We start from the raw sequence: 27,899 nt of genomic DNA, 5'->3' as shown, positions 1-27,899 counted from the left end.
GGCGGGGTACACCCTGGACAGGTCGCCAGACTATCACAGGGCTGACACATAGAGACAGACAAACATTCACACTCACATTCACACCTTCACACAATTTAGAGTCAGTGGTCATGAACCTAACCTGCATGTCTTTGGATTGTGGGAGGAAACCGGAGAACCCGGAGAAAAGCTACGCTAACACAGGGAGAACATGCAAACACCACACAGAAAGGCCCCAAGCCAGGTTTGAACTTGCGACTCTCTTGCTGTGAGGCGACAGTGCTAGACACTGCACCGCCTTGGAGCCCGCTCAAGGACACTTTCGACATGCAGACTAATTCTGTTATTAATTTGTTAAATTTTTTTTCTCTTTAGAAGCGTAAGAGTAAGAGTAGTAGTACCATTAAAATGTTAACGATACCCATCCCTATAAACAAAGCATGGAGAAGCTCGGATTACAACACACACAGAGGGAGAGCAACTTCATTCTCTGCTCAGGTAGACATTACTCCTCTATATCTTTACAAAGACAATAGTTATTTGCTACTATATAAATGCTCTGGATATCGTATGGAGCACCTTTAACTACAGGTTACTGACACTATATTCCCTCATCAACAGAGAACGTCTATTATCTAACGATTGGAGCACTCATCATGTTCCTCTCCCTTCAGCCTCACGGCTCACACTGCTGCATCCTACTCAGAGATATCAGAGTTACAATATCAGTTTACAGAGACAGCTAGCAGCACCATATAACCAACTAACAGCGGGACTCCAGGACAACATTAACAAGTGTATAAATTGCAGGGGAATGTCTCTGGGTTACAGGCAGCCCCCGCCCCAGGTGGACAAACAACAGCAGCCCGACCACGGCCCCCTGAAGGAAGACTCGGAATAGGCATCAGATGAAAACTCTCGCAGAAGGAAGCTAATAATAGCAACACATAAATGTTTTTTTTTGTCACTTCAGGCAGCAAATCATTCTGTAGCTGGGATCCAATAAAAGCAACCACAAAACCAATTTCATTGACTGTCCTCTTCGCCAGAGGCTGCTCGGTAGATAAAGCATGTTCTTACCTTCCCCGGAGGGCCGCTGTCTCCCTGCTCCCCCTTTAAGCCGGACTGGCCTGGAGGTCCAGCAATGCCCTGAGGAACAAATTACACAATGATGACACCGAGGAGGACCTGATAAAAACAGCATACTACACACTACATATACAGTTGACTACATGAACACTGGCACATAGAGACACACACACACATACCAGCTTTCCTGGTAATCCAGGTATTCCTTCTTTGCCAGGCACCCCATCTCTTCCAGGGACTCCAGGTTTACCTGCTTCACCCTGAGGAGCAGCACATACATCAGTATGTTTAATATATGTGTAATCACAAGCATGTGCAGTCACGTTCACATTTGAATGCACTACACAGGTTGCAAATCATTTAAAAAGATCTGTACAGCTGTCTTCAATCTGGTGCCCAATTCACCTCGAACACCACAATTAATATGGATCAGTTATGGGGTCTTCACTTGTTTTATATATTTAAAAATAGTGAGATACTATTACGCAAACAGCCAACAGTTTACAACAAAAATTAAACCAAGAAAATGGTGATGGCATGCTGAGATTGCTTGTTTTTCAGCTGAAGGTACAACAAATCACATGTTCTGTGACCTGCTATTTCTAATTATGAACACAAACGCAGCCCTCCTTTCATCATTAAAGGCTTGGTACACATGTTTTGGCATTTTTATTTAATTACCTTCCCATTTTCAGTTATAATTGAAATGCCTCAGGCTGAGAACATTTCTTCAATTTCACACTTCCTCACTGTGCTCCACACAGCTCAGCAACAGTGGCAACCAGATCAGGATCACATACTCACCACCTGTCCTGACAGTCCTGGAGGGCCCTGTGGACCCTGCAGGGAGAAATAAATATAGCGGTGAGAAGGAACACAGTATGATACACACCGTGAGAGTTTTGATCAATTTCATGAGAAAACATGAAAGCAGTTTTCCCCGGAAGAGAAGCCGTGGGGACACTTACTACAGCTCCGGGGGGACCTGATGGTCCTGGCAGACCTGTGCTCCCTTGGGCACCGGGAGGACCCTGAAGACAGGAGAAATCAACTGCAGATCTGCTCTAAACCTTCACTGTCTAGATTGTAATGTGATTAGGCGCTAAGGAAATTGGGTAACACTTCATTTTACAGGTCTGCAAATTTCATCGTAATTAGATGATAATTAGCAAGTAACCTATTTCAAATTTCTTTGGAATTACTGCCAAATTACCCCAAAATTTACTTCAAAATGTATCGAAAATTACTATTATAAACATTATTTAATAATAAGATGCTAAAATAGCATATAATGGTTAAAATAGGGCCCTTAGGCTTGAGAAGCGGCTGCTCTTCATCGGAGGTGGAAAACCAAAACTAATAGAAGACACTTCTGATCAGGTACAAATCTCACCATTGTGTGACTTATTGTCTACACAAATGTAACCTGGTAGCTAATGTAATGATTCAGGGAGTTTTTTTAAGAAATTTCAAATAAGTTATTTGCTAATTATTATCTATTTATCAGCAGACAAGGAAATAAAGCATATCAATTAACTTTGTATTCTTTTCCTGGAAATGTTTTAAATAAATGTCCAGCTATTCATAATATAATTATTAAATAAAGACAGCTAAACATTTAATATTTAATTAAGTAATTTTTTAGGTAAATTTTGGGGTAATTTGGCAGTAATTCCAAAGAAATTTCAAATAGGTTACTTGCTAATTATCACCTAATTACCATGAAATTTGCGGACCTGTAAAATGAAGTGTTACCTGTAATTCTCTAAAAGATGTAAAATACCACTGGAATTGTTTTACCTGGACGCCAACACCTGGCTCTCCTTGATTACCCTGTGACAGACACAAATGTTTTTATGACTTTGTCCAGCAAGCCATAAACAAAAGAATTTCAGCACACATGCTGCAACACGTTCAGTAGCACGGCGATATGCAGCTAACTCACCTTCACACCTAGTGGACCTGGAAGTCCGTTGGGACCCATGGGGCCCTACAGTACATGAAACACACACCACCAACATGTAAACTGATGCTGTGAAGAGTCTTAATGTGTATACGTATGCTTCATCATGTGTGTGATACTTACAGTCGGCCCCCTTACGCCAGGCTCTCCTGGGTTTCCCTAGAAGCAAAATACAAGTCATATACAGTATATATTCACATCATAAAATACTCTCTGAAACTGCACACAGGCCACATTTTAAAGAAATATTTTGCCATCTTGGAAAAGCTTATTGACTTTCTTGCTGAGCGTTAGATGAGAAGATGATACCACTCTTATGTTTGTCATTAAATAGGACTTTCTGGAGCCTCCACTGATTGCTTGGCAACCTCACGGTGATGACAGAATATGAACGACAACGAACAGATATGACAGTTGTATTGACTAGGGTCACTAGAGGCCCAACGATACGATATTATCACAATACATATTGTGATTTTAAACATTTTGCAATAAGATTTATTGAGATTTATTACCTTACTCAACATCTGTTTAAGATACAGTTTTCACGCTGTTCATCTCACTTCAATAATTTTGATTGCAGGAAAATGGGATTGATAATCCAGCAGACAGACTGACCAACACATGCATTAAGCACCTGACAAACTAAACTGTTTGTATTAGAGTCTACGTAAAGTCCAACATAACTGAATGCGAACTTGTGTGGGCTGGACTACTGTACCATTGCAGGTATTTTGAACAATGCAAATTGCAACAATGCAAACAAAATTATGCAGTCACTTCATCTCACATTTTTACCAAAAAAAAAGAACATGATTCTAAAATCAGAAATATTGCATCATGCACCTGACAAACTCAACTGTTTTTATTAGCGTTTATATTGTATTTGCAATATTGATAGTTTCTATAATACAGTAAAAGACTGATACTTGACGTCCGTGTATCCATACAATATTGCAATGTAAAATATTGCGATACTATACGGTATTATATATTATATTATATATATTATATATTTCCCCCTACCCCTAGTATTGACCTTCTCATCTAACTCTTAACAAGAAAGCAAATAACTGCATTTCCTAAAATGTCCAACTATTCCTTTGAGCAACATATTTATGCATAAATATGTTTACAAAAATTGAGCGCTTGTATAAAAAAATATGTTCTTTTTTTAACAACTCAATATTGGACAACATGGAGTTTATATAAATAATACACAGACGTGTCACTGATTGACGCTCTCTGGGAGACACAAATATACAAACATCTGACTGACTGGTGACAACAGGTAGGACAACACAAACACAGAGGATCAACAATGTCAATAAAGAGACACTCGCATGGTAAGCTCTGAAAAATCAGTGCTGTGAGAGGGATAAGCACACAACAGACAGCAGCAGGAGCAGCTGCATGCACGATAAGCAGACTCAAGCGAAATGACAACACAGTACTTTTTAGAGTACCCAATTTCGTTTCCCCCTCTACTATTGCGCACTAGATCCTGGCGAGAGCTTCAGCTCAGGATGTCAGCTGACTTCCTTTCATCTCCTCCAACAAATCTGTGGTGTTTCATACATTTAAAATTCAACTTTTTCGAGTTTGACACGGATGCTTTGGGGACAGTTGGTCTTGATTAATATTTTATGAGGAACCGATCAAGGTCTGACTCGTATCCCAGACCCCAGCTCCCAGAATACAAATGCATTAAGATTAAAGTGGTGAAATTTGCCTGGGAGGTACATGACGATGTTTGCATCCTGATGATGGGTTGTTCTAGTCTCCTGTTGTTCAATGTGGATACATCTTTCAAGCTATTTCCTGTCTAAGCTAAAGCCCACTGGTATCTCTAAAGCTTTGGTCCATTCCCCTCTTGTATCCGATACCACAGTGACAGGTTCTCCCAGCCCTCCCGCCTCCAGAGCTCAAGCATGCCAGCCAGCAGCAGAGAACCTACCGGTCTGCCTAGAACTCCTGGGAACCCAGGCAGGCCCTGGAGAGGATGAAAGACAGAAGGAAGGTGGATGATAGGAGGGTGAGGAGGGAAGACAGTGTTGGAAGAGGGGAAACAGACAACATAGAGAAGGAGATGGACACATATGAGGAGAGAGAGGAAGTGTGAGGTGAGGTGTTAGCTGCACAGCTGCAAACGGTTACTGTCTAAGATCTATGAAGACTCGGCCCAAGAGGGAGAAAAGAGCGCTCCGTCAGCCAACCCAGTGGTTTGCTCTGAAGATCAAGCCTAAGAGGACGGCCCCTTCACTGGGTTACTGGTTACTCACTGGTTGACCTCGAAGACCAGCGGGCCCTGTTAGGCCCTGCTCCAACATGAAGGGAAGGAAAACAAAAAGTGTGAGGAAGTGCTTAATACCTCTCCTCTCCTTCCTTTGCATGTATTCCTACGCAATCATGGCATACAGTACATCAGCTGTGTTTGGGCTTTTAGTGATCACTGTAAATACTATGGTAAGGAAAAAGATAAAACCTTAAAGGGATCGTTGGGTGTTTTGAAGTGGGCTTGTATGAGGTACTTATCCATAGTAGGTGTATTACCTACAGTAGATGACGGTCGACGTGCCCCCAACAACGAGAAACAGACAGCTGGAGCAAAGCAACACAGTGCTGTGGATGGCAGATAAACGTATTTCAGCCACATAAAAGAAAGGCTCACCTTAAAAATTGATATCCATTTAAGTGTACGCTTTGTTTAGAATATATTTTTCACCGCTTTATCTTGCCGTCAGACAGCCCTTTCCTCCTTTCTGACAGGAAACTGGACTGAAAGTGAGACTTGTATGTGCTCTCTCCAAAGCCAGCAGACTCAGATGACAAAAACAGTACAGATATGTTTCACTTTCAGTTCAGTTCACCGTCGGAAAATATTCTAAATATAGCGTGCACTTAAACTGATTTTTTTAGGTGAGCCTTTCTTTTAGGTGGCTAAAATATATTTTTCTGCTGTCCCCGTCCACAGCACTGTATTGCTTTGCTCCAGCGCTCCTGTCCGTTTCTCGTTGCTGGGGACGTGCCGACCATCATCTACTGAAGGAGATACACTGACTATGGATCATACAACCCCACTTTAAAACATCCCAAACTATTCTTTTAAGGTTTCCTCTGATGTTAACTGGAATCCTGCTGGTTTAATATTTTCAAAAAGCTGAGAGGGTGCATTATGTCTTTCATATGAATTAATACTCCTATATTTACATATGACAATATTGCAAATTAATTTAGGCAAATATGCAATAAGAAAGAAAATAATTAATATATTATTAACTATAACTATATATTGTTATTCTCATAAGAAAAAAACACACTTACCAAGTCTGCTGAAAGAAATATTCACTAAATAGTTACACACGTGTCTCTAAACCAAGAAAGTCATTACTATATCACACTCTACTACAAAAACAGAAAGCACAATTTTGCCACATACAACTTAGCTCACATCCAGTACTTCACACTTACCGGTTTCCCATCCTGACCTGGCTTTCCTGGATCTCCTTGTATTCCCTGAAATGAAAAAAACACAGATTGCTTCTTATAATCCTGTCATAGATTTTCATCATGTCTTGAGTGTAGTAAGAGTAAGATCAAAATCAGATTTTCTCCCTTTAGGAGTCTGTGATTATTACATCTGAGAGCCAGCTCACCTGCGAGCCATCACGTCCTTTGTCTCCAGACTGTCCTCTGTCTCCTTTATCGCCACGAGATCCCACAAGACCCTGTAAGACGCATTAAAAAGTAGCTCATTTGCATATAGAAACTTGTGATATATGTGATAGTATTATATATATTACGTGTAAATCTTACCCGTTCTCCTTGAGGTCCCGGTGATCCTGCAGCACCAGGTTCTCCCTTCGGTCCTAAAACTCCTGGAGGGCCTCTGGCCCCAGGCGTACCAATCAGTACTGAGTCAGCAGATGCTCCCTACAGTGCACACACACACACACACACACACACACACACACACACACACACACAAATGCTTATGAACTGTGTCCTATTTACAAAATGTGGAATCTCAGTAGTTTTACTTCACTAATAACAAGTATGAGAAGAAGTTTACCTTTTGACCTGGTGAGCCGGACATTCCTGTTGGCCCGGTTTTACCCTGAAAAAACCCCAAAAATTCTCAGTTAAGCGTGGAAGTTTTTACATAAAGAGTGCATTTCTTGGGGGACCTCTATGAGGGGGATAACATGAAGTCATACACAGCTCTGAAGCAACAGTTTGATTTACCCCTTCATCAGTTTTGGAGGTATCTTCAAATGAGGCATCTTTTAGATCACACATGTGGCTCAACTTCTTCAAAACCCCCTTACTCGAACTGGGTTTAATTGGAAAGGGTGCTTCTGAATCACTCAGATACTATGTCATCTAATCTTAAAGCGTTGTGGGATATAGATTTAAATGTATCATTTTCTGAGGAGGCATGGACAAGAATTCTAAGAAATTTAAAGACCAGAGAGATTAAAACAAGACTGGTCCAGTTTAAAATTATAAATGAAATGTACTGGACTCCTTCACAGTTATTCAGAGCTAAGCTAAGGGAGAGTCCAGAGTGCTGGAGATGCAACGGGAAGGATGGCACTCTGGTACACCTTCTGTGGACCTGCCCAAAAGCGCAAGATTACTGATCAGCCATAAATGAAAATATTGGTGAGGATGTTCCAGTTTTTCCTAGTTTGTACATTTTGGGTGATCCCCTACCACTGTACGAGCTCCCCACATCAAATGCAGATTGGATTCATACGGCTCTTATGCTGGTTAGGAAAATCCTAGTTCGTGAGTGGAAGTCCGCGGATTTGCCCCCCCCCTGAATGTATGGTTCGGTCAACCGGGGACTGTAGCAGCATATCAGAAATTGTCTCTCCATCTCAATAACCAGGTGGTGAAGTATGCTCAGAAGTGGGGAAAAAACCTGGACTTTGTGAATGGTCAATAATAAACTAGCTTAACCCCTCTCAGATGTTGGACCATCTGTGATTACCTGTTTGTTTGATGTATTTGGCTGTGTGACTACAGCCAGTGTGACCTTGTGTATGTTTCCTTTTATTTTATTGTTGGTAGGATCAATTTTTATTTTAATTATTATTTATTTATTTATTTTTCATTTTGATTATATAATTTATGACATTCTCATTTCTTGTCTACTTCTTGTATCGTTTCTATTCATATTGTACCACTTGTACTGAAAATGACAATAAACAGTTGGTCATAACAAAAAATAAAACATGCATTTCTTCTCACTGACTTGATGTGGAGGACCAAAATAAACAACGTCAATGTGACATAAACACTTACAGATTCTCCTTTTTCACCTCTCTCTCCTCTCTCCCCCTGAAATACAGATATACACGATATTGGAACCGAATCATGTTCAGTCCATAATAAATCATTTGTTTACCCAGCTCTCCTCAACTCACCTTGTCTCCAGGTCTGCCAGACTCCCCCAGTTCCCCAGCTCGCCCAGGAACTCCCGGTATTCCTGGTTTACCTGACTCTCCAGCGGACCCTGGGGGTCCCTCTGGCCCTCGCTCTCCAATGGCTCTACCTGTAGGCCCGGTTGCTCCCACGGGTCCTCGCTCCCCTTGATCCCCTTTTGTTCCTCTCTCTCCATGAACACCACGGGAACCCTGGTGCACAACAGGAAATGGAAAGAGATAAACAAATCTAAATTTCAAACTGAATTATGTTGATAAGACATTTTAATAAACATCGAAATGGAGAGCACCATCTGGACTTGCTATGATCTTACTGGGGGTGTTTATCAATTTTTTTTATTTTTAATGTAAGCCTCCAAGATGCCCTTAGTCACACTTACATCTGCACCAGATAGTCCTCTCGGTCCGGGTTCACCACCGTCTCCTTTTTCACCTTTCGCTGCCTTCTGCACTGTAGGGGCCCGTGGTGATTCCTTCGTGTCCATAAGCACCTTCAACTCAGACGCCTGTGTGGAGGGAAGAAAAGGGAAATGGTTGGCAAGAGCTTCATAACTTTCAGCCAGACTGCCTGTGAAATGCTTTAGACAGACAGTAAATGGTTAATAGAAATGGAGGTTAGCAGACTCCTCCACACTGGCGGGGCGACGTTTATTCGAAGAAGTGACAATTCAGTCATAAACCGACGACTGTCATCGGTCAATCTTGGAACCCATCGACTATCTGCCTCTGGGAGCAACATTTTTGGGGTTCTGGTGTAGCTCGCGGATATCTGGGCCAAGACTTCGTCTTCTGTGCGACGGTCATTGTTTACTGTCCGATTAGCAACTTGAGACTGGAATTGGAATTGAGAGACGATGCGTACAACCGGATTGTTTCACAGGTAGCCAGTTTACAAGCTAATAAAAAGCTAAATCATCATCAGATGATAGCCGGTAGATTCCCAGACTGCATTTCTACCAATACGTTCCGCCTCTTTTGCTCTCCACACGGACACACATCAACATGTCCTATTGCCTACAGATTGTGCATGTGAATGCAGATGTCTGTTTATAGAGTTTAGTCATTGGTCTACGTCATGCTGCTGTGGGTTTTAACTACTTGAAGTCCTATTTTTATAATGCCCATAAACCAAGAGCCAATCCCATATTTTACCATAGCAACTCTGTTAATCCACTTTTATTGGATTGGAGACATTTTTATTTACAAACTAATTGAGGAGTTATAAATACATCCGGAAGCTGTAAATGGCACGATGACACTTACAAGAACAAATGGACAAATAAAAAACACCCAGTAGCAAAATTTAATTTCCATTAGCAAGACCATTCTGGTAAAATATTCATCCATATATCCATAATAGATACATGAGTAATAACTGAGACTAAGGCTGTTAGGCATTAATAAAAATGCAGTTAAAATGCTCTGACGCACAAATTAATTTTGACATTTGGTATATAAATATGATTAATATTGCATGCTTTCTTGGCTATTCTGACCCACAATCCTCTGCACAGCGGATATATGGGCAAGAATGTCAAAGTTCAAGATGCAATGTAATGACAAAGTAGTATGTCATATTGTATGCATAATGCATGCAACAGTACGTATTTTCCAAGGGCAGCTGCAGCATGTACTAACAGTAAAAAGAAAAACTATGTAAATGGACTTGCATTTATATAGCGCTTTTCTTTGTCTTTCGACCACTCAAAGCACTTTACACTACATGTCAGTATTCACCCATTCACACACTGATGGCAGAGGCTACTAAGGTGCCAACTTTGCCCATCAGGATCTAATCTAAATACTCATTCACACACTGATGGCTATGCCTTCGGGAGCAATTTGGGGTTAAGTGTCTTACACAAAGACACATCGACATGTGACACGGAGCAGCCAGGGATCGAACCACCGACCTTCCGATTGGTGGACAACCTGCTCTACCCTCTGAGCGACAGCCGCCCACTATGTGATTTGGAGCATAGCCCCAGTGTTTGGTTTTGTCCGTTCTGGGCTACTGTAGAAACATGACGGAGCAACATGGCAGACTCTGTGACTAGGACCCGCTCCCTATGTAGATATGAAGGGCTCATTCTAAGTTAACGAACACACAACGACTCTTAGTTTCAGGTGATTATACACTAACGAAAACATAGTTATGAATATTATATTCCATTTCTGCTAATAGATCCCCCGAAATGTTACACACTGTTCCTTTAAATGACAACAAAATACTGAGAACCAGAAACCGTTTTACACCTTTAAGCGCTCAACAAACAGAAATGTGACAGAATCATTCAAATGCAAATTGTGTGGCAGCCCACATACCGGAATGCCAAGGACGGCCAGAGCCTTCTGTACATCCTGGTAAGACAAATAAGCAAACATCAGTCAACAGAGAGGAACAACACTGACGATAAATGAGTCACCACTGAGTCATGACAGGTGACGTGCTGACGTCTTACCACTGCTGTCCCAGGTTTGCCTGGCATCCCGTCCTCTCCTGGGTCTCCCTGCCAATAAAAAAATATCAAATTGTCAACACAAAACACATAAAAGCTCACGCACGTCACACTTAGATTACAATAGGGATGGACGTTTAACTTACAATATCACCTTTGAGGCCAGATTGACCTCTATCCCCCTGGAACAAAGAAAGTTTGAAGGTCAAAATAAAAAAATGACGACTAAGTGGTTACTGATCTAAAGAGATCAATACAGACAAGTAGGACTTACTCTGGCTCCCACAGCTCCAGGGATCCCAGGTATGCCCTGAAGGACAGTGCAAGGACAATGATAAAACATCAACAGATAAGACAGTGGGAGGGCTGCAGCAGCACACAGGGACAGATGTAGATAAAAGACACATCTCTGCTGCTTCATGTGGGAGAGAGACGCTGCTGGGGACAACATGACACATACAGATATCCGCTACTATAGAGGTTTTCTAGCTGTCGTTTCTGTAAAATGACCTTTGCTATGATAGTATGCAAAAAGAAACACAATCGTATGAAAACACAAGTACATGCAGAGGAATTCTGTTGTATGCATACTGATGTTTATCTTCCAATAATGCACATTAGCCCTCAGAGGTCCATATCTTTCCAAGCACACATCGCTTCAGGAAAAGCAGCGACTGTAATATGCATTTTAAAGAATGTAATTAAAAACAATGTCAGAGTGCTGCAAAGTCATGCATACTCACAGGGGTTCCTGGAGGCCCCTGGGGGCCTGGGGTAGCTGCTCCTTTAGCATACACCACCTAACAGACAGGGACCATGTTTAGATCAGTAAAGATGACAAACTAACATTCCCATTTATGATGCATTTCAAATGTAGGGCTGCAATGATTAATCAATTAACTATTAAATGTATCGTTAACTATTTGGATCACAGTTTAATCGGGTCGAGTAATTTCTTAAGAGAAAAAAGTGAAAATTCTCTGATTCCAGCTTCTTAAAATGTGAATATTTTCTGGTTTCTTTACTCCTCTATGGCAGTAAACTAAATATTTTTGAGTCGTGGACAAAACAAGACATTTTTGGACGTCATCTTGGGCTTCGGGAAACACTGATCCACATTTTTCACCATTTTATAGACCAAACAACTAATCGATTAATCAAGAAAATAATCAACAGATTAATAGACAATGAAAATAATTGTTAGTTGCAGCCTTATCAAATGTGTCTACAGCAATCAAACCTGTCCTGGAGGACCAATGCTGCCAGATGCTCCAGCGGGCCCTGAAGGGCCAGAGGGTCCGGCAGGCCCAGCAAGGCCCCGGTCTCCTTTCTGCCCGTCCCGGCCCTGGAAAACACATCACACAACTGAGACTCTCTCTACACAGGGTTACTTCCTCTTGCGCTACAGCCGAGCCTGAACTATAAAATCAAAGCAGGTGGCCGCTGCCACCCCTCCACTGATGTTCGAGAGATAATTAATGTGAATTTGCACATGAAAACAGCACAGCACTGACATTTGGTGCCTCTCTGGATTCCTCTCAGAAGTGGCTCCCCCTTAAAGGCTAGGCCTGATCATTAGAGGCTAGTGAATTTATTATATAGCTGCTTCTGAGAAGCCTATTGATTCGGCAGTGAGTGAGAGTGTGACGGCAATGTCAATGTCAGAGCAAACTGCAGTTGATAAATACACACTTGAGTGGGGAAGTAATGAGGAGAAAAGAAAGGAGGAATGTGTAATACAATAAAGTCAAGGATCAATACAGGATGCTGAGGGTGAGACAGACGGGGCAGGTTGACAGGACGGACAGCGCAGAAACAAAGAGATGAGGATATAAAAGAGATTTAGCAAAACTGACATCTCTTCCAGCTGCTCCTGATTCTCCTTTGTCTCCCTGCAGATTAAAAGACAGCAGAGTTAGATTCACAATGAAATACAGACATAATGAGAACAATCTTCATAAACACTTGTCTAACAAGACTTGGTGAAAAACTATGACCGTGTATGGTCAGTCTGTGGATTTGTGGCTAAATTGTTACACAAATAGTCAGTGGTCATGTCTTTAATGTTTAATCCAGCAGTACATGTCCACCAGGTCCGGCAAGGACAGTAGGGGAAACACTGCTCCACTCAACTGGCCGTTCAAGCGGTGACGTACACAATCATGGACTGCACCTGATTGGTCCATGGTTTTCTGCTTGCCGGCCTGCTCATAAACTTTCTATTATTCCATCTAAACAATCCACCAAAATCTACTTCTGAAAACCTTTTAGGCGGTAAATAGGCGATGCCGCTGCTGAATCTCATTTCATTTTAGAACTAAATCACCTAGTTTCACAGATTGGTCCAAGTTTTGTGAGCCGGATGTGTAAAATTGAGATTTTTCAACTTTATGCAAAACAGACCACTCGTGCCGGTGAGTGGAACGGCTGACATGCCCCCCTGAAAACATAAACAAAGGACTGTTCCTGCCTTCTCATTTTGAAAGATCAACAACCAATGAGGAAACTCCAACACTCGACCAATCGTGTAACTTCATCTCTCAGTCGGTCACTCAGTGACACAGAGTTGCGTTTGTAGGGCTGGTCCTCTGTGGTCCAGCCAAAAAGACACCAGTCCTACCTACTGTAGCTAAAGTATTGATTGATTTCATTGATTTAGTCAATTTTGTTCGGGGTTCTACATGAGGTGTGTCCTGTAGTATTAAAAGCAGTGTAAACACTTCAAAATAATATTCACAAATACCTAGTATTTTATCAAAGATGCTACACTTTAACAGACATCATTCACAAGAGGATATCTAGGAAAGAAAGTTTATGGATTTGTCACATTATTTATTGAAAAGAATCCTTAAACGTCATCCTATCAGTGCCAGACGATCGTATAAAGTGATAAACAGCTACAAACCTTCCTCCCATCTTCACCTGGCACACCGTCCTCACCCTGTAAGTCAAAACAAAAACGCATTACAGACTCGAACAAACAAACAAACTGAATAATGGCCGCTCTGCTGCAGGAGCACTCAGGTAATTCAGTGCCACTACTGCTTTAGAGACTCACTTAAGACGGCCATTATGCAGCAGACCCCGAAATAAATGTCCTCACTGCTTTATTGTCGGGGCCATTACCAAATTAGAGAATGATAGAGAGACAGAAAAGGACGAGCACCACTGAACAAGATTCATATTGTGACTGTTCACAATAAATATCAAAGTATGTCAGGCAAGTCACTAATAAAATGCCCAACATGTCATATTAGAGTATGTCAGGGAGAGCGGATGTTACAGTCAAGATGCTGAGGAAAGTTACCATTTTGCCAGCAGAACCAGGTTTGCCATCTTCTCCTGCTTTACCCTGAAATATAACAACAAGGACATTGACACATAATGAATAAACGTGGTCGAAAAATAGACTGAGATGTAAAGAAACAAAAGAATGAATGAGAGTGATGGAGAGATATGTAAAGGTTAGTGTGTCAGTGTGTGTGCGTGTGTGTGTGTGTGTACTCACAGGTGTCCCTGCAGTGCCTGTAGGCCCAACAGGTCCTGGTGGACCCTGTTCCCCTCTATTTCCTGCTAAACCCTGGAAACCAAACCAACACACATCACAGTGAGTGGTTTAATCCATAGAGATAGAACAGAAGTAGAACAGACATTCAACTGTTTGCCGTGATAATTTGACTAGCACAAAAAAATGGTGATTGTTGTTAGTTGTTATGGTCGTGTCTAGAGGGTTACACAGAAATTTGCGAAATCTGGCAAAAAGTACTAAAAACTCTCACGAGACTCACTGCCCGACGACCTATCCTAACCTTAACCATTCAAGATCATTGCCTAACCTTAAAGCTTCAGTAGGCAACCATTTTTTGGCATCATTGGGCAAAAATTCCATAATAACCTTTCAGCATGTTGTAATTCAAGTGTTCTTAGAGAAAACTAGACTTCTGCTCCTCCTCAAGGCTCTGTTTTCAGGCTTTAAAAAAAATCTAGCTTGTGAAGGCAGACTTTGACCAATCACAGGTCATTTCAGAGAGAGAGAGTGTTCCTATTGGCTGTGCTCCGGTCATGTGAGCGGTGCTTGGTAGTCCCCAAGAGATCTCAACACGGCTGCCGGGTCACAAACTTACTAATTTTACAGCTAAACCGCGCACTACAAGATGATTCTGAAAACATTTGAGGAGAGAAATAGGCATTACAGTAACAGAATATTGATTCATATTTGATCAGCGCTGCCTAGTGTGACCGTTTGATCGGAGTTCGCAGGTGACTGACAGCCGGCTCTCGTAGACAGCAGATGGACAGCAGACCTCAGCTCTTACTGCTTGTTTTCCTCCGGTGCTGTGAGATCTTGCAGATGCCATTAGGAGCACCGGAGGACAAAGAGGCACATGATTTTTTTTCAGGTAACCTGTTTCATGTACTACTGTCACGATATAGTGACCATTTTATAAAAATAGCTTTTTTTAATCATATTTGCTCCAATCTCGCCAACTTCAGCTTTAACTACTCAAGGTCAATGCCTAACCTTAACTACTCAAGATCAGTGCCTAACCTTAACCATCTTGCGAGAGTTTCCCAACTCACGGGTTACCATCTAGACACAACCAGTTGTCATGGTGACAACGCACGGCAGCAGAGGTAGTCACAGAGCCGAATCAATGTCTGTTGAGGCCAATTCATACTTTCTTTCTTATAGTAGCATTACTTGTAAAAAGGACAGCCAGCATGGCGTGACTACACACACACTAGACGCCGACACTGTTGTTTTACACGACACGCCAGAATAAGTGAACCCACGACTTTACAGTTAGGTTAGCCCGCTACAACAGTTGCAATGGCAACGATACACATAAAAACGGCTGCCGCTCTGACCATCCTGCTACGTTGATTTGTAATTCTCGTTCTACTCCTATTCTATTTCTATGGTTGAATCTCACTTTTATTCAGACTGCTGCTGAGCTAAAACTGATTTAGACTTTGCAATGCATTGTGGGAATGAACGGAAAGTTAAAAAGAGAGTTTAAAAATGTATAATTTAGTAGTTTAAAAGCGCAGCAACACTTACAGCAGGCATGACAGAAATAGCAACTGCAATTTGTTTTGGATGGACAGCAGCAGTAATAGAGCTGTCATGTAAGATTTAGACTCTTTAACTAAACTGTAAGTTGAGCAGTTGAAGACTTTCAGAATCATTATGATGGTCAATATTACATAATAAGTCTCCTGTGAAACTGGACTGGCCTGGAGAGGTCTCTCCCTACAGTCGGCTTATGCAACTGGCCACAGGAGTGAAGACTGAGTTTTAACACCTCCACAGTGCCCTCTGCAGCACGGACACATGAAGTGCATATACTGTGAATGACTGCAATTCAGGTGCAGATGTGTGTTTGCAGAATATGGAAAATATGAAGAAAATCAGAAAATAAAATTAATTTAAACTGCTTACTGAAATACAAATCTCAGAACTAAAGTGAGCATCAAATATCAGCATCTATTGTCATATGATTATAGATAACTAATACAAATCAGGGCCAATTGTATTTTTCAAACACAGGAAAAATTAAACTCACATCTCTCCCAGGATCCCCCAGTTTCCCAGGATCACCCTGTAACACAAAGAAAACAAATACAGTGCATCAGCTACACACATTCACCACCCAGTGAGGCTCGACATACAATGTGTTTTATTAGGGATGCACGCTGATATCTGCACGTCATCACTATCGGCTGATAAAGGCTTTAAAATTAAATATATAGTATTGGCCAGAAATGAACATTTCCTCCGATATGACAGACCGATAAGATGATGCTTATAGGTGCATGTGACGCAAACCGTTGACCAAGTGGGTGCAAAAACAAAATATGTCTGCTGTGTGGAGGTACATTGTTTTGCAACTTGTAAAATTTGCCCTGGTGCCTATTTGCAGGACTGTTTCAGGGACAGCATCATCCGAGCCTGTTGAAGCAGGATGAATTTTTCTGATTTGTTTGAACATGTTACATAAAAATAAATATGGCATGTGTTACATGTAACCCAAGTTGAAGAGATGTGTACATTTTGAAAAGCATTTTATTTTATGCCTTCATCTGCCATTGGGCCATCACAATATCACAATATCGGGTTTTAAGGTATCAAGGTTGGCAAGCATGACGTGATGTTCTCTGCAATTAGGTGGCAAAAATATGTGCGTATGTCAGCATCGGCCAAAATGAGTTGGAAAATATCGGCATATCGGCAATATCGTGCATCCCTATGTTTTATAGTTTGGGGAAAAGATGGCATAAACTGAAGTACCCTCGAACCAGGTGGTCCAGCAGCACCTGGTTTACCATCCAGACCAGGACGTCCATCTAACCCGGAGGTTCCTCTTTCTCCCTGATCACACACACAGGAAAACCACATTTACATTACAGTCAGTAAGAGAACAGTTTAAGTGGCTGAATTCAACTTTTGGCTGTGAAGCTTTCTGCCAGTCCGTCTGCACTTCATCCCACCAGGAATCCGCTGCCTAGGTCACAGAATCCGGTGGGATGAAGGACAGCAAGTATTTTTCCAGCATTGATAAAATGACATAGGTCAGTTCAGTAGGCGAGATTGTGAGGACCAGCCACACTGATTGATATCAAACCTTCTCTCCAGGCGCTCCTCTTTCCCCTGAGTCACCCTGGAAACATTAGAAGTGAAAGTGATAATATTAAATATTTCAGATATCTTGTTATGAGAATTGTGATGTAGAGGAGCAGTGACGGAAAGCAAACTCACTCTCGTGCCAGCAGGTCCCCGTTGTCCCTCGGGACCCTTTATAGACAGCAGGGAAAGAACGAGAAGTCACAAAGGATCATCAGTCAGGCATACCAAATCAACAGGGAAAGAGGTCAGTGCGCATACAGATGCATATACTGTATGGTGTACTGTGGCTTATCAGATGCTCAGGGAAGCATTTGCAAATTGTAAGAATGAGGCAAACTCACTCGTAGGCCTGCTGCTCCGGGAATCCCCGCTTCGCCTTTCAGACCTTTGCCGCCGTGCTCTCCTGGGTCGCCAGCATCGCCCTGGAAATCACAATGACGTAAGCTGTAACTTTCAGCTAATCGTGACACTTTGTAGGAGTTTTTCCACAACGTCTGCAATGACTACAATGGCTGCAATAACACTGGATTTGGGTGATACTTACTGTAGCTCACAAGCTCTTCACGGGTAGAGTACATACCTTCTCTCCTCGCTCTCCTCTCAGCTGGCCTTGGATGTCAGCCTGTTGAAGAGGACAAACATGTAGTATCAGAATTAGGCTGAACTGTAGTTCTTTCAATGGTAAGAAGATGCTGCAGACTGTACTTCCTAACTCTAGTTTACTTTGATCAAAATGCTTTATTAATTATCATTATGGTTTGTTTTGTTTTGACCTTTTCCACTTCTTGATGGCCAGCCACAAACTATAGACCTAGGGCATTCAGAGGAAGGATGGCTTTCCTATGTATATTGACGATAAGGGGGTTTCTGAGTAGTTTCCAGAACAGAAGTGCTCGCCATCCAATCGCCGAAAAATGCAATTCCTGCAGAAATCTCCAAATGTCAAAAGTTTTTGATGGCACAGCATGGCTTTTTCTATGGTGTTCATCAAGGTCTTGGTGTCTTAATGTGGTATTTTGGAGGGATTATTGATCATTTTTATCAATTATCGGGTGGTAAACAAAAGGTTAAATTTAGCACCAAATCTGTGTAACAAATGGTATCAACCCAAAACTTGTTGCAACAACTTATGAGATATAAGTGAGCATGGGAATGACCATCATATACTTCTATCATAATGTTCTAAACCCTTAAACACTTTTAAAATTTTTGATTTATGACTAGAACCGCATCTCAAATTAATCTTCAGGTTCCCAGCTTTCAGATGATGTACACCACTTCTATGTGACATCTACTGTTGACCTGCTATCTTCCACTAAAGACCCCCTGTTCCACCCTAAAAAAAAGAAAGAATGGATCTATGATAAAAAGGGGTTGAGTGGAAAAGGTTAAACAATTCAGTGCGACACACTCACCACTTTTCCTGGTGGTCCTGGAGGTCCTTGAGGTCCCTTGAAGAAGAGAGTGAAACATGTGAATCCACTAACAGTAGATATAAAGTTGTATGAGCACTTTGTAAAAATAAAGCAGACAACAAACCAGTTCTCCATTCTCTCCTCTCGGTCCCGCGGGTCCAGGGCTGCCCTATGATCGAACACAGGTCAATAAATATGCTGAGCAGCTGACCTTCCTCACTGTGTCTTCTCTCGGGGCTTCAGTCGAAAAACACAAGAGCATATTGAAAAGCTGTCGGTATGATGATACATAAATGAATGCCTCACATTTCGTCCGCTCTCTCCTGGGTCTCCGATGTCTCCTTTCTCCCCTAATCGACCTGGCTGACCAGCCAGTCCCTGAGGGGGGTCAACAAAAACGTCCGTGAGTTGAACTTTCCATTGATGGTAGATTTAAAGTTTTAAAATGTGTCAAAGACACTTGTCCTACCCTCAGTCCTCTTTCTCCTGTCTTCCCTGGAAGTCCAGACTCCCCCTGATGAAAAGCAAGTTTAAAACAAACGAGACATTTGCAGTGACATGTACACACTAATCTTTATGAATAAACACTTTTTATGAGGAGAGTGGACGTTGCAATGTTGGCATCAATAAGAGGAAGAGATCATACTTACAGGTGTGCCTTCGTCACCCTTCTCTCCTCTGTCTCCCTATAAATCATAAGTATAAATAATAATTAGGTCAATCAATTAAAATATCGAATCGCGATTAATAGCATGATTGTCCATAGTTAAACGTGATTAATTGCAAATTAACCACACCTTTTTTATCTGTTCAAATTGTATCGTAAAGGGAGATTTGTCAAGTATTTCATATTCTTATCAACATGGGAGTGGGCAAATATGCTTGCTTTTGCAAATGTATGTATATATTTATTAATAGAAATCAATTAACAACACAAAACAATGACAAATATTGTCCAGAAACCCTCACAGGTACTACATTTAGCATAAAACAATATGCTCAAATCATAACATGGCAAACTGCAGCCCAACAGGCAACAACAGCTGTCAGTGTGTCAGTGTGCTGACTTGACTACGACTTGCCCCAAACTGCATGTGATTATCATAAAGTGGGCATGTCTGTAAAGGGGAGACTCGTGGGTACCCATAGAACCCATTTTCATTCACATATCTTGAGGGCAGAGGTCAAGGGAACCCTTTAAAAATGGCCATGACAGTTTTTCCTCGCCAAAATTTAGCATAAGTTTGGAGCGTTATTTATTCCTCTGCGACAAGCAAGTATGACATGGTTGGTACCAATGGATTCCTTCGGTTTTCAAGTTTCATATGATACCAGTAGCTTCACTCTAGCTTCAAAACTTCTACAACCTCCGAAAGATTGATTGCGTTAATTTGTTAAAGAAATTAGTGGCGTTAAAACAAATTTGCATTAATGCTTTATTATCGCGTTAACTTTGACCGTCCTTATAATAATTAATTCATTTTAACTGGGAGGAAACTTTAATTGTGTTAAATAAAAAGAAAATCTACAACATCAACTAAGCAGAGAGTCAGAGAACACATACAAAAGAACTTGTGAGAAAATGTCATGTCATGCACACAGAGCGTTGTTTTTACCTCTAAAATGACATCATTAGAAAGAGATGCATGTTGGGAGGAACAGAAGAAAGCTTAACAGACGGTCTGGTCTTTGATTACAGCACTGAGAGCAACATGCAATAACAATAACTGCTATAATAGTACAGTGCAATGTCTTATTTCACTGTGTATAAAGGAAGAAGAAGAAATATATGATAACATGATAACATGATAAGCTCACTAGAGCTGCAACTAATAACTTTCACTATTGGTTAAGCGTATTTTCTTCATTAATTGTTTGGTCTATAAAACGACACAAATTTGTGAAAAATGTTGCAAATTCCCAGAGCCGAAGTTGACATCTTCAGTCCAAAGATATTCAGTTTACAATGATATAAAACAGAGGAAAGCAGAATGTCCTCACATCAGAGAAGCTGGAACAAAGGAATGATGGCTTTTTATGCTAAAAATAACTTAAACTTAAAGTCAGCCATCAAAACAGCTGCCATTTAATTATCATCCAGCCCTACTTCCTACTGTATGTAGAGCAGAGCTTCCCAAACTTTTTTTCTGGGGACCCACTTTTTAAAAATGCCAAACTATCACGACCCAATTCACAATAGGCCTCATCTATAAATCAGGAGAAGAGCAAATGAATGTTCCTGACCATTGTTACTGCCATTTCCGCATCATCTTATATTATCTTGAATAGGTAAGTCATTTCAAAGAGATATATGTTTGATAAATCACAACTTTTATTAAGTTTTCTGCATGTGTCATTGAAAAAATGTACATATGTTAATTACTTTATAAATGAGACCAAATAAATGCATTTAGGCAGAGTTAACAGGCTCATGTTTTTCCTCTCATCAGTAAAACAAACAGACGTACGCTAGCCTTTCATATTAGATTGAATGTTATAAGTAAGCCACAATTATCAGAAAGATACGAACAATCACGCTCCCTCATGTGGCTCAAAGGTGTACTGCAGGTATAAATAAATAAAAGACAATGGAAGAAATTCTGCAAATTTAATTGGCGACACTACTAATATCTCCTGCGACCCAAATGTGGGTCCAATGTGAGAATGTGGGAATGACTGTATGTAGAGAAAGCTAACAACAACATATTGAAAAAGTTGTGGGAAGCAGTTATTGTTGAAGTGAATTATGCTTCTTTTCACAGTTAAGATTTTAATGTATCCAGACCCCGTACACCACTCTCACCTCTTTCCCAGCAGGACCAGGCTTTCCAGGGGTTCCTGGCCGTCCATTCTCCGCTCTCTCTCCCGGTTCACCTGGATCTCCCTAAAGAACCGTTAAAAAAACAGTTTGACAATCAAATAAACAGAAAGACTAAAAAAAAAAAAAAACGCACAAAAAAAAACCAAACACAGCAGGCCTCTCACCTTGCCACCCGGCCTTCCACTGATACCAGCCTGTCCCTGAGGGAAGAGCACATGTTTTATGTATTTTGGGTTTGAGCGATTTGGGGCATGACTTACACTGACAGGTGGCACAAGGGAATGTTTCATGAATAATGGATGGCTATTGTCAGGAATATATCACAGCACCTGTAAACATTATGATTGGGACATTTGTTGTTCTGATGAAGAGGTGCTACGACGTGAACTTACTCTCTCTCCCGGCTCTCCTTTAGGTCCGACAGCTGCCGCTCCTGACCCTGGAGACCCCTTGAAAAATGACAGGGAAGGAAATGCCACTGAGACAGATGTCAGGCTGTAAGTGTACCGCACACACAAACAGCATCATCATGCCCTGGTTGCTCACCTTCTCTCCTCTCTGTCCCGTGTCTCCTTTATCTCCCCTCGCCGCCTCGGGACCAGGCAGGCCTCGGTCTCCCTGTGGGTGAACAGCGGAGAGGAAACCAATCACATTGAAAAAAAACTGAGCTTTGATACAAAATTAAATGTGTCTTACGAGAACAGAATTTGATTGCTTACCTGTTCCCCTTTCTTCCCAGGAAAACCTGGAGTCTGCATGATTTTAATAATACAGCAAGGACTCGTTATCACAGACAAAGACGGAGACAGATAAATTATTATATGTCATGATTTTTTTCCTTATCTGATAACTCACACTTCTGCCGGGCTCCCCGCGTGCACCGTCGATTCCCTGGGAACAGACAGGTGCAATTGTTCTTTCATCTTTGCTTAGAAAATTCATTACATCACATTATGAAATGTTCTGAGATGGAATCACGTTCCTATTGACCCGCTGCTCCTCGTACGATTACACTTAATTTAATAAGTCTCACCTTTTCTCCCGGCACTCCGCTGGGCCCCGGTAAACCCTGATGACAAATGGAAACACTCATTCATGAGACCCTCTTTGCATTTATTACAGTCAGTGTGCCTTTTTGTTTCATATTTGCTGCTTGGTCTGATGTCATTAGCTACATGGAAGTCAGTCACTCACTCTCAATCCTGCTGTTCCTGCGAGGCCTGGCTTCCCTGGGTCCCCCTGCGAGACAACGTTATTCAGATAACAGCACACAGGACGCCAACAGTTGAACTAATTTAAATTAAGAACTAAAACAACGCTGCTCTACTCACTCTGTCCCCGGTTTCACCAGCCGGTCCTCTCTCCCCCTGCAGAGAGACACACACACAACAACAGATTCACTGATTGTCTTCAAGTCAAACTGCATGTTCTGTGACTCTTTTTTCATTGTCTGATTTACGGTCAACAAAACCTGCATCTTACAGAAAACAGTGACTGTTCTTGTTGCATACACCTTCTTCCTCGTCGACGCTATTTGCATAAATAATAATCTAAATAAATACATTAAATTAAATGAAAATTTATGTTTGACTGTAATGGTCCTCAAACCTAAATTCTATGCATCGATTAGTTTTATGTTAGAAGATAGAATATTGTTTATAGATAGATTTTTTCTGTCCATCTTAACTCATTAATCACTACATTAGCATTGGAAAGACACTATTGCCTATTATGGTCTTGATACAGACTCGACTGGACCTGGTCTTGGACTTGACTTGGACTCGATTAAGTTGGACTTGACTACAGCCCTGCTGTATACAGTACAGTACAGTACATTATGCTACTTTGAAATGATCCTGCTGTAAATGTGCTACAGTTACTTGGGATGGTGAGTTGTGTATCAACATGCATGGGCTCATCTACAAATAACTATTATGTGGGGAAAAGTGAGGGATTCCTTTTATTCCTTTTATTTATTACCACATTTACACTCATTGTGCACAACTATGAACATAATCCTGCACAGACACACTTCCATCTCATTCAAAAGAGAAAAAAAAAGAAAAATGGGATAGTAAGACCTTGGAATCGACATTAAAGCTGCCTTTCATTTCAGGTACAAGCAAGTTGTCTGCAGCATTTTTCTTTTTATTGAATTGATGAAAACCGACAGCCTACTGCGTCTCCACCTTTTTCTAACCAACATTTCCTTACTTTAACTTTTCAGACCAATGTGTGCTTGATGAGACGCACATCTGGCTCAGCAAGATTGTTAAAATCATCCCATTTTGACCTTTTAATTTTGTTGAAATTGCATGTGCACTTCCCTGTGGTAAAATGCACGACTACACCTGGTGCCATACTTGTGAATATGGACCATAATCATTTAGACTATAAACCCTCATCCCCCCCCCCCCCACACACACACACACAGACTCTCACACACATACAGAAACTCACACACACAGACTCTCACACATACAGCCATGCACATACTTGACTGACTCTCATCACGGTACTCACCCTGTCTCCCTGGGATCCAGGCTCACCTGGCTGCCCTCGGTCACCCTATCAGAATACAGAGAGCGACAGAGGTCATGACTCTATTAACAGCTTACAGAAGAAGTGATTTTTTCTTACCTTTATCTTACCTTGCCACCAATTTCTCCTGGAGGCCCACGGGGACCCTGAAAGACATGAGCAAAATGCTTGATCATAAATGTACTAATTCCATCAAGGAGGTTATGTTTTAGTCATATTTATTCATGTGTTTGTCGGTTAGTTAGTTAGCAGGGAATCTCACAAATAACATGAGATATTTCAGTGAAAATTGGGCCATGGCCAACAAAGGAACTGAGTAGTTTTAACTGTGATAGCGCCACCATGTGGCCATTTGTAAAGCACTTTATACCTTTGCTCCCAACTCCTAAATTGTGAGGAAGAGAAGCATCTTAACCAGATGCAGGTCACAATTTTTGAAATTGTAGCGGGCGTGATGAGGATTGTGTAGTAGAGGTACAGTATGTGCTCGTAGTACTCTCTACTGAATTTATATTGTGCAAAAACCGGATTCATCATCGTGACATCAGCCATCTAAAATTGCTGTGTGCTCAACCTACCCTGTCTCCAGGCTCTCCTTGCCTGCCTGGAGGTCCAAGAGCCCCATCACCACTATCGCCCTGAAAAACAACCACAAGCCATTACTCTGAGATGAACACCTTGCATGCTCCAACGCTCACATACTGAATCAATCTGCAGCTACCTTTTCTCCTTTGCTGCCCTGTGGTCCTTCTGTCCCTCTAGGACTCAGAGGCCCTGGAAGACCTGGAACACCCTGATAATAAAAATGCAATTAGTAAATGCAAAATACTCCCCCACATGCACACGGAGTTCATCTGCAAACTAGACATGTCAGCACATTGGCAGTGATTGACAGCGCTTACTGGGGAGCCCTTGTCGCCCTTCACGGCCACCCCGCTGCCGACTCCTGGAGGTCCCTGTCAGCAAAGAGAGATAACAGCTGAGGATCATTATGCGTGTTCGCTCCTTGGGATATTTCTGCAATGAGAGGGCAAGCTGGTGACGGTGTTACTCACCCGATCTCCTGAGCTGCCCTTGTCTCCCTGAAGAAAGAGAAAGAGAGAAAGAGAGGATGCTGAATGTTGTTGTTAGGAAACGTTTCTCTATGATGACCCAGGACATTGACTTGCTTCATGTTTATACACACTCACTCACAGTATCTCAACATTAAGGCAAACTAATAAATGGAAAACTAATGAAAACACAGTACCAGAACGAATACTAAATTATTGACATGATATAAATAAGTTCAATTATTTTTAAAAAACATTGCTTTCTTTACTGGGGAATTAAAAAACTGTTGTAATGCTAGTGTGATTCATGGGAGTTTCCAGAGAATCTCTCTTCCCATATACAGCATGTACTAGAAATACCATCAGTATCTGTCTCAACTACTAAATATCAAAAATGTATTTTGGATGCAGTGGAAACTATAGAAAGAGTGAGGTCTACATGCAGTCCTCTTTCTCAAATTTGCAAGGAAAAAAATGATAATAAAATCATTAAGATCTCTATAAAAACCTTGACTTTTGAAATTGAAATTATACACTAAAAAATATATTGTGTAACAAAAGCAGCCCCTAAAATCTCAGCCGTTCCTGGCACATACAGTAAATGCTTGAGCCTCCACTGAAGAAATACGCAAGTGGCTCAATGCTACCACCATGTGCACAAGTCTGACAATAACAGTTTCATCTTGGAGCCAAAAGACTGAACACAGCACACTCATGTTTAACAACCAAGCTGGCTCATATGTCACTCCAAAACATAATGATCTTCCAAAACATGACCAAACATTGCTAAATCCAGCTTCTTTTTAAAGTTATTTTGGAAAAGCATTTATTTCACGTTCATCATTTTAGATAGTATCAGTATTACTGCAAGTAGATTCACATACAGTAGCGTTGTGAACACTTAAAGGATCAGTGTGTAGGATCTGGCGGTATCTAGTGGTGAGGTTGCAGATTGCAACCAACTGAAGCCTCTCCCGTGTGCCAAGCATGTAGGAACTATAGTGGCCAACGTGAAAACGCGAATGGCCCTCTCTAGAGACAGATTTTGGTTTGTCTGTTCTGGGCTACTGTGGAAACATGACGGACATGGCTCTGTGAAGAGGACCAGCTCCCTATGTAGATACAAACGGCTCATTCTAAGGTAACCAAAACACAACATTTCTTATTATACATTAAAGAAAAACATACTTATTAATATTATATTCCATTTCTGCCAATATACCCCCAACATGCTGCACACTGTTCCTTCAAAGAGTGATGGGATGCTCATAGTATTTGAGACAGGTGTATTTTCAAAGAAACTCTCAAAGAGCTGATAGTATGCTAAAGTTACTTTATGGAGAGAAGCAGGGAGGAGGCTAACCTTGATGGAAATTCCTGGTGTTGCTTGTATACCTGGGCGACCATCCTGACCAGGTGTCCCCGGAAGTCCAATACTACCTTTGCTCCCATCGCTGCCTGGCCGTCCAGGAGTACCCTTAATACACAACACAAACACTGGTTAGTTAGTACATCCAAAATATCTAGACAGCTACTGTACACCCGACTTCTCTACTGCAGCTGCACATCACTGTACAGATGAGTGTGAGGAGGGTTTTTGTGAGTAAGGCCCACTGTATGATTTAGGATAAATATGGCCATACAGTACAAAGCAAACTTAGGATTGAAGTCACTACAGTTTGTTTCTTACCGGTATTCCCGGTATGCCTGACTCTCCTTTTCTCCCTGGAAGACCCCCTCCTATAGCCGAGCCTGGTTCACCCTGAAGCATCAGCAAAGTATGGTGAAAACACACACACATACACACACACACTTCACACATCACTTTGATCTCTGTGTCTTTCAAACTGGCACAAAGAAACTACAAACACTTGTGAAAAAGGTTAGAATTGAACGCTCAGCTCACCCTTTCACCTTTACTGCCTGTTGGCCCTTGAGGCCCTGACACACCTGGTCCACCCTAGAACAATAGAAAAACACTTAGGAAGCACTGCCATTTATACTCAGATATACACCTCTGTAGGTGAGAAGAGTTACTCACTGGATCTCCTCTGACACCAGGAATGCCCTGTGAACCCTGCAGACACAAAAACAACATCATTTTGTAAACTCTACGCTAATACGACAACATGAACACGGTTCTGGTCCCGAGACTCACCGGGACCCCAGCATTTCCAGAGGAACCTGGTCGTCCTGGCAACCCTGGACTTCCATCAATGCCAGGAAAACCCTAAAGTGAAAACAAACTGCCTGTTACTTCAGTCCTCATCAAGGAAGTTTGTATAGTTTTGGTGTGGCCTTAGCTGTACTCACTCTCTCCCCCTTCTCTCCTTTCACCCCCCCTGAGGGGTCAATAGTGGTAGTTTGGCCTGGTTGACCTGGGCGTCCATCAGCTCCTCTGGGCCCTTCCCTCCCAGGCAGACCATCACGACCCTACATGACACACACACACATACATATGGACATCACATTAGTTTGTACTGTACAATCAAAAAATCAGTA

General features: G+C 41.6%; 1 protein-coding gene across 4 annotated transcripts in view; it reads right to left on the bottom strand.

Annotated features, from left to right (window-relative positions):
* col7a1 (collagen, type VII, alpha 1) overlaps nt 1–27,899 on the bottom strand; it is an 88,366-nt gene that overhangs the window by 31,242 nt on the left and 29,225 nt on the right. For 3 of the 4 annotated variants that reach the window (XM_037781827.1, XM_037781847.1, XM_037781839.1), the window contains exons 31-87: nt 27,711–27,830; nt 27,556–27,627; nt 27,439–27,474; nt 27,304–27,357; nt 27,088–27,159; nt 26,761–26,874; nt 25,401–25,427; nt 25,248–25,301; nt 25,067–25,138; nt 24,924–24,983; nt 24,456–24,491; nt 24,328–24,372; nt 23,136–23,171; nt 22,999–23,043; nt 22,838–22,873; nt 22,660–22,695; nt 22,524–22,556; nt 22,351–22,422; nt 22,197–22,253; nt 21,969–22,004; nt 21,787–21,867; nt 19,634–19,669; nt 19,453–19,497; nt 19,290–19,361; nt 19,108–19,152; nt 18,984–19,019; nt 18,149–18,190; nt 17,910–17,990; nt 17,701–17,736; nt 17,567–17,602; nt 17,233–17,313; nt 16,508–16,543; nt 14,449–14,520; nt 14,248–14,292; nt 13,846–13,881; nt 12,797–12,832; nt 12,181–12,285; nt 11,684–11,740; nt 11,215–11,250; nt 11,087–11,122; nt 10,944–10,991; nt 10,807–10,842; nt 8,862–8,987; nt 8,464–8,673; nt 8,342–8,377; nt 7,104–7,148; nt 6,848–6,964; nt 6,688–6,759; nt 6,503–6,547; nt 4,989–5,024; nt 3,155–3,190; nt 3,014–3,058; nt 2,869–2,901; nt 2,037–2,099; nt 1,873–1,908; nt 1,248–1,328; nt 1,060–1,128 (exon numbers count right to left, since the gene is read on the bottom strand). In XM_037781827.1, the coding sequence (XP_037637755.1) occupies nt 1,060–1,128; nt 1,248–1,328; nt 1,873–1,908; nt 2,037–2,099; nt 2,869–2,901; nt 3,014–3,058; nt 3,155–3,190; nt 4,989–5,024; nt 6,503–6,547; nt 6,688–6,759; nt 6,848–6,964; nt 7,104–7,148; nt 8,342–8,377; nt 8,464–8,673; nt 8,862–8,987; nt 10,807–10,842; nt 10,944–10,991; nt 11,087–11,122; nt 11,215–11,250; nt 11,684–11,740; nt 12,181–12,285; nt 12,797–12,832; nt 13,846–13,881; nt 14,248–14,292; nt 14,449–14,520; nt 16,508–16,543; nt 17,233–17,313; nt 17,567–17,602; nt 17,701–17,736; nt 17,910–17,990; nt 18,149–18,190; nt 18,984–19,019; nt 19,108–19,152; nt 19,290–19,361; nt 19,453–19,497; nt 19,634–19,669; nt 21,787–21,867; nt 21,969–22,004; nt 22,197–22,253; nt 22,351–22,422; nt 22,524–22,556; nt 22,660–22,695; nt 22,838–22,873; nt 22,999–23,043; nt 23,136–23,171; nt 24,328–24,372; nt 24,456–24,491; nt 24,924–24,983; nt 25,067–25,138; nt 25,248–25,301; nt 25,401–25,427; nt 26,761–26,874; nt 27,088–27,159; nt 27,304–27,357; nt 27,439–27,474; nt 27,556–27,627; nt 27,711–27,830 (3,297 nt within the window). Of the gene's footprint in view, nt 1–1,059; nt 1,129–1,247; nt 1,329–1,872; nt 1,909–2,036; nt 2,100–2,868; nt 2,902–3,013; nt 3,059–3,154; nt 3,191–4,988; nt 5,025–5,313; nt 5,350–6,502; nt 6,548–6,687; nt 6,760–6,847; nt 6,965–7,103; nt 7,149–8,341; nt 8,378–8,463; nt 8,674–8,861; nt 8,988–10,806; nt 10,843–10,943; nt 10,992–11,086; nt 11,123–11,214; nt 11,251–11,683; nt 11,741–12,180; nt 12,286–12,796; nt 12,833–13,845; nt 13,882–14,247; nt 14,293–14,448; nt 14,521–16,507; nt 16,544–17,232; nt 17,314–17,566; nt 17,603–17,700; nt 17,737–17,909; nt 17,991–18,148; nt 18,191–18,983; nt 19,020–19,107; nt 19,153–19,289; nt 19,362–19,452; nt 19,498–19,633; nt 19,670–21,786; nt 21,868–21,968; nt 22,005–22,196; nt 22,254–22,350; nt 22,423–22,523; nt 22,557–22,659; nt 22,696–22,837; nt 22,874–22,998; nt 23,044–23,135; nt 23,172–24,327; nt 24,373–24,455; nt 24,492–24,923; nt 24,984–25,066; nt 25,139–25,247; nt 25,302–25,400; nt 25,428–26,760; nt 26,875–27,087; nt 27,160–27,303; nt 27,358–27,438; nt 27,475–27,555; nt 27,628–27,710; nt 27,831–27,899 lie in introns of all 4 variants that reach the window. The other variant, XM_037781834.1, reaches the window with a different exon arrangement.

This window comes from Sebastes umbrosus, chromosome 1, assembly GCF_015220745.1.
Source record: "Sebastes umbrosus isolate fSebUmb1 chromosome 1, fSebUmb1.pri, whole genome shotgun sequence".
NCBI classification, from domain to species: Eukaryota; Metazoa; Chordata; class Actinopteri; order Perciformes; family Sebastidae; genus Sebastes; species Sebastes umbrosus.
Note: the sequence above shows the minus strand (reverse complement) of the source record. Positions and strands in the feature narration are given on the sequence as shown.